Raw genomic sequence first — 6290 nt, forward strand, 5'->3', positions numbered from 1 at the left:
GTGAGAAATCGAGCAGCTGTTGAGAGTAGTTCACAGTTTTATCTCTCGCGCACTTGCCTGGGAACGTTGCGGTCACAGGAATTGTCACCGTGGAACCAGTACAGGTCAAGTTCACAATGTCCGAAGTGACTACAAACGGTATGTAACCATCTTTCAAACTCTATCGGTATTTAGACAAACAGCGTTAAACTTTATTTTTAGAGATTTGTGCATCGTTTTAAGTCAAAGTCTAAAAATAACACTAGAAAGTGTTTTACATGTTTTAATTTCCATAAACGTGCGACAAACAGAGGAATTTATGCGTAAATGTTTCCCCCCACGCATGACAACATGTATAAACGTGTATTTGTGTGATTGTGTGTAGTGTACCGAAAGCTGTGTCTGTTTACATCAGTACGATACACTGCAGCTGTTACTTTTATGTGGCATTAAAATGTTCATATTCGTTTTATGATTTATCAATTATTTAACAAATACTTTGTCAATAATCGATAAATATTCCTGAAAATATACATCTCTAGTAAATGCACATTTCTGCAAGTCAATATAATGAGAAAATTGAACATTAAATATGAAAAATGTTAGATTGAAAACTGTTTCTATGAAGTTAAATCTCTAACCTTACAGTATATGTCTAGATATTTATTAAAGACGACATTAAAAACTAGCATTACCTGTGGTTTATAATATATCAGGTCACTGTCAAAGGTTCTCTTTTGTCTTATGAGCCAAATACACAATCATTTCCTTATGCTGTTTTATTAAGTAACATGTTCATCGCTTATGTTTGGTCTGAGATGTTTTAATAGTTTACTGTTTGTTGTTTTGTGTGTTGTAGATCAACATGCCAGAGGCACATGTAGAAAATGTGGCTTCTTCAAGAAAGAATGTGATGATGCAGTAAAGGTTTGCTGCTGCCACGAGACCAGAGTGGAGTTCATTGATCCTCCGCTGCTGCCGGACACGTATGTCCCAGTTGTCTCTGATCTCCAGCAAACTCCTGACCGAGAACAGATCAGTTCTCAGCCGTCTTGTGTCAGTGGTTCCTCTGCGCTGTCAGATTCTTCAGGAGAAGGCACAGAGCCACAAGGTGAGAAGAAATAAACCTGGATAATTATGTTGATAGAGGATCATTTGCTTTTTCAATGTTCTCTGTGCCTCAGTCTGAAGAGCTAAATACATGATATGATGATGACACTATGCAAAAGATTGTGTCGTGTAATGGCTGTGATGCCACACTGAACAGAAAACCCTGTTGCTTCTGAGAATCTGCAGTCCTGCTTAAAGGTTGTGTTAAGATTGAGGTAGAGAAAGAAAAATGGAGAGAAATGAGAGAGAGCGAGAGAGAGAGAGAGAGCACATAATACATAGCCCTCTCTTTTAGTTCTCTTAGGGTCATAAACAAACAAATAAACTTGCTGTTCTCATTGTTTCTGAAGGGGAGGGGTTAACTGCCAAAATAACAAACAAAACAAAAGCTATCTTCCTGCCTATTAGTGTCTTAAAACAATATAACTATGCTGCATACCCCAAAAGAAAAACAATATGCTATCTCCCTTACTATTCAAAACGAATATATAATTGTAAAACAAAATGGCACCCCTTGTCTTGACTTTGTGTTAGGCATCTATGGAATTTTCATCATACTCTTCACATTTTTCCATTGCAGTGACCATAGTTAACATAAATGCCTCTGGGTCATTTCGCACATTTAACTTTGCATGCACTGACATTTGTTTTGCTGTAGCTCTAACCAATAAAGATCTTATCATAGGGATAACACAACAAAGTAATATTGCAGAAATCATTAGAAGAGCAACAATTATCATTCCCACTTGAGTTAGCCATTCTCTCCAGGACCCAAACATTGACTCAAACCATGTTCCAAATGCCCTATCAGTTCCAGCATTGGCCGTTCATCCCTTAGATTTTTCAGTTTTTCCATAGCATGAGTGAAAGACCCATCAGGGGAAGTATTATTAGGAATGTATGTACAACAATCTTCTCCAAACATTACACAAAGCCCTCCTTTTTCAGCTAATAACCAGTTTAGGGCTTGTCTATTTTGCCAGGCCATTTTACTTGTTGGGGCTAATTGTTCTCCAAGAGCTTCAAGTCCATAAGTTGTAAATGTAATACATCTCTGCTCATTGTAATACAGACGGTTAATCCAATTCTGTGTTCTTATTTGGGGTTATCCACACAAGGATATATTCAAATCCAGATTTAACCTCATCTCTTGCTTTGAATTGGTGCAAAATATTACTAGGCTGACCAATGGCATCCAAATAAACATTTGGGTCACTTTGGTAGGCTCTTTTCATTATATTATGTTTGGGCTTGCTTTCTAAATGTTCATTTGGGTCCCAAGTAATGATAGTGACATCTTGTATTAGTTTTACTCTTGCACATAAACCTAGCCATTTTTCTGGCAATGTTGACCTTAGTTTGCTTCCTCCACATAACCAGAAATAGTCTGCAATAGCATTTGCTTGGGTTTGGTAAGATTCAATTAATGGCCATCCTGTTGTCATATTTTGGCAGTTTTCTTGACCTATCACTGTGAAGTTATCTGTGAATGTGGCTGAAGCAAACTTATTACTACAATGTCTTTTAATACTCTTCTAACCACGCATGCTATTATCCAAATGCCAAATAGTTATACAATTCCCTTCAAACACTCCCACATTATTTCCACCTTCTTTGTACCATTAAAGCATTCATATTGTAATGTGTAATCTATGTCATAAACAGCTGGAACTTCAATTATGTTTGCTGGCAGGTTTACATCAATGTCCATACATTCCTCTCCCTATAATGGGTGAGTATAGTATACTTCCCTGTTTTCACGTCCTGCCAGGGCTAAGCATTCTGCATGGCAAAAAGGAACAGCATTTCTCTTCGTATTACACTGTTTTGTGTAATGTCCAGTACAGTGTCTATAGTCATATGGGTTTGGCACAACGATGAGTTTGCTCAATGGTAAGGGGGTGCAAAACACACAACTGTCCATGTATGACTGATCCACTGTAAAACGTGCCCACCTATACCACTCATTGTGAATGGCAATGTCCCAAAGTCTCTCATACTGTGGTAGTTCATCACAAGTTGAAGTCTGGGGGTGACCAACTGAGGTCTGACACATCGTTTGTTGGGAAGTCTTCTGCCAGTAGTTGTTCAAGGGATAATTCTGGGCTGGGTACCCCTGGGTCTGTGGTATGGTCTTAACCAAGCTCATCAGTAGCAACATCGTGATCAGAATGTCCTGTATCTCCCTCCCGACTTGGGCCTGGCCGTAATTCCCTGTCGCTTGTCTGGGTCAGAATGGTGTCTGGTTCCTGTCTATGGTTGCTATCTCGAGTTGCACTATGTTCTCCATGTATGTCAGGATCGTATATAAATGTTTGCTGACCCCTCCCGGTAGGATCTCTGTCTGTCTGTGTATTATCGCCTGCAGTTATATTTGTAATTTCACCCCAATGAAACTAAACACAAACATGACTAGACCATCACATGAATTGGCAACATAATATACAGTATATAGAGCCATATCACACGACTGCTTGAGCGACATTGCATTACTATGTTCTTTGTGTCTGTGCGTTTTCAGAAATATTTGATTCCGTCTCTGAAAAGATGTTTTTTTTAGGAAGCGGTTCCTTCAGCAAGGTCTTCATGGCAATCCACAAATCTGATGGCCAAGAGGTAGCAGCACCCTTTTACAGAATTGAGCAACATTTTACTCCTTATGTGCCTAAAGGTTCATGTTCAAATCTTGACAAGACATGTACGCATTTAACAGACTGCAGATTGTCATATAATCATCTTTGTATAATCATTGTGTTTTTTCATTTACAGGTTGCTGTCAAATCCCTACAAAGGCTTAAAAACGACATTACTATTAGTGTTGTAAGTTGATTAATACATTTATATGTAGTTATTTAATTGTATATGGTACAATATAATTAATATGAATAACAAAATAGACATGAAATAGACAACATTGCCTGAGTCCCCACAGAGTTTTGAGCAGGTCTCGCTCATGTGATCGTATCTACATAGATCAAATGTTATTGAATATAACAATATTTGTTCTTTAAATCTAAAGAGTTAACCATAGCTAAGTAACCCTTTCTTATACTACTTTTCTATACTCTAGGCTGGCTATACGAAACCAGTGATGACTGATGTGGCAATGTTGATTAAGCTTCAACAACCTCCCACAAGTCCTTACGTCATTCGGATGTTTGAGTGGTTTGACTACCGTGACCACATAAAAATTGTTATGGAATATCCTGCTCCCTGCTTGGAACTGATAACATTGATTAGTCGTCAAGCACTGAACGAACAAAGAGTCAGAGTCATCATGCGTCAGGCAGTACAAGCTGTGAACCACTGCCTTGACCACGGCGTCTTTCATAACGACATCCACACAGGTGTGATATACATACATGTATCCACATTGTAATGTGTATTTGTAATTATTTATGTTTTATTAATGTGTGTTCTGAGCCTGTTTAAATTATTACTGTAGCACACTGAGTTTAAAAAAAAAACCCGTGCAATGCCGGCCTCTGCCAAAAGGGGGCGCCTAGGGGTTGTCATGGTGAGGCGCGTGTGTTTACCTCAGACGCTGCCAGCCGCATCTGAGGAAAGCCACAAACCGTTTTGGTTTATATTTCTCCTGAAATTTCAGGTTTTTAATCTGCCTACGAGTTCCACAGACGGGACCCGTAACACAGGCAACATCCTGGTCAACACCAGAACCTTCAACATCAAGTTAATAGACTTCGGCTGTGCTTTGGAATACACGGGCAAACCCTACCCCAACCATAAATATAGAGGTGAGCTGGCATTTTGGGTTCTTGTGGCACGGTCTGGAATCGTATTTGTCATGTGACCCTTATACAGATTCACTCAACTCTGATAACGTCTTTGTTACAGGAGCATATGATTACTGGCCACCTGAGGTCAAAGGCAAGGCAGCGTTTGAGGGCAAAACGACAAATGTTTATCATCTAGGGAAGCTCCTGCAAAAAATGTTTCCTGGGTGTAGGCCAGGAGTAAGCCAAGGTGAGTCAAGTGACAAGAATACTGTAACGCACAGCTGAGCGCACACAGAAAGTGCCTATTATTAGGGTTCGAGAGCGAATCTCTAGAAACCTATTGTATTTGTTAAGATTTTTATTATTATTATTCTGCCGTAAAACTGATACTGCAGCCCAAACCGTAAGTCGTAGAGACTTGAGACTTGGTCAGATGGTAGCCCTCAATTTGGGGAGAGGCTATCAAATTTTGACCCCAATTGGCCCATAGGTGGCGCTACAGCAAAAAAACGTGTTTTCGCACGTAACTCCTAAACCGTTTGTCGCACACCCAAGTGTTTTATATCATTGGAATCCTTGGCTCAAAACTTAAAAAATGTATATCTCCGATTTCATTTCCGCCTGGCTTTTTTTTGCTAATTTACATAATGTGCAGAATTTTTTTTTCGAACTAGTCCCTGGAACGACACTCATTGGGCTTATTTTACTCATGATCATGAAGGTCTGTAAGAAATATGAACTCATTCGGCCACCGGGGGGCGAAATAATGTTTTAAGAGTGCATAAACAATTGTGTATCACGTGACATTTGACATATACCCAAACTATTCATATCATATGATGGCTCTTCTCATTCTGAACAATTTTGCCTCTTGAAACACTTCTGTCGATCCAACGGTTCGTGAGTTATCGCTGATGATATCTAAAACCTACCTTCGCGAACTAGTCCTAGGATTTTTGACCGATCGGAACCAAACCAATGCAGATGACTTCTTTGCAGAGTGAAAGTTAATAATTATCGAAAAAAAGTTGAAATTTCCTTTCACATTTGCTTAAACGAAAATATAATATAAAATGGGCGGAGCCTATCAAATTAAAATGGCCATAACTCGAGAACGGCTTAACATATTATCATGGGGCTTGGAACGTGTGTATAGCATCACTCCGAGGTGACTTACAAACTCCCGCTGCGTTTGGACACTAGATGGCGCTATAACAGTAAAAATGGCAAAATTGATGCGTCTTTTGTTGCCTAAACAATTGAGTATCACGTGATATTTGATATTTACACAAACAATTGACATCATATGATAGCTCTCCTAATTACGAACAACTTTGCCTCTTGAACCATTGATGTCGATCGAACGGTTCGTGAGTTATCGGTGGTGATGTAGAAAACATACTTTTGCAAACTAGTCCTAGGTTTTTCCATCAATTTCACATTTTCCACCACAGGACAATTCTC

The 6290-nt window shown here is 39.2% G+C and overlaps 1 protein-coding gene across 2 annotated transcripts; it reads left to right on the top strand.

Moving 5' to 3' along the window:
• Positions 1-689: 689 nt before the first annotated feature.
• Positions 690-5297, top strand: LOC130558101 (serine/threonine-protein kinase pim-3-like). 2 transcript variants are annotated; one of them, XR_008963393.1, is made up of 4 exons: positions 690-3705; positions 3859-4436; positions 4743-4844; positions 4945-5068. XR_008963393.1 is itself a non-coding variant. In XM_057340338.1 (3 exons), the coding sequence occupies exons 1-3, from the start codon at positions 4181-4183 to the stop codon at positions 5109-5111; spliced, it is 525 nt and encodes a 174-aa protein (XP_057196321.1). In that variant the 5' UTR covers positions 690-4180; the 3' UTR covers positions 5112-5297. The 2 variants fall into 2 exon arrangements, 1 of the variants encoding a protein (XP_057196321.1); XM_057340338.1 differs by having other exon boundaries at positions 690-4436; positions 4945-5297.
• Positions 5298-6290: the final 993 nt, after the last annotated feature.

Source organism: Triplophysa rosa, linkage group LG8, assembly GCF_024868665.1.
Source record: "Triplophysa rosa linkage group LG8, Trosa_1v2, whole genome shotgun sequence".
Classification (NCBI taxonomy): Eukaryota; Metazoa; Chordata; class Actinopteri; order Cypriniformes; family Nemacheilidae; genus Triplophysa; species Triplophysa rosa.

Coding starts and splice junctions, on each gene's coding strand:
- LOC130558101 (XM_057340338.1), top strand. CDS start 4,181: ATGACTGATGTGGCAATGTTGATTAAGCTTCAACAACCTCCCACAAGT. Junction 4,437..4,742: donor TCATAACGACATCCACACAG/GTGTGATATACA, acceptor CCCGTAACACAG/GCAACATCCTGGTCAACACC. Junction 4,845..4,944: donor CCCCAACCATAAATATAGAG/GTGAGCTGGCAT, acceptor TCTTTGTTACAG/GAGCATATGATTACTGGCCA.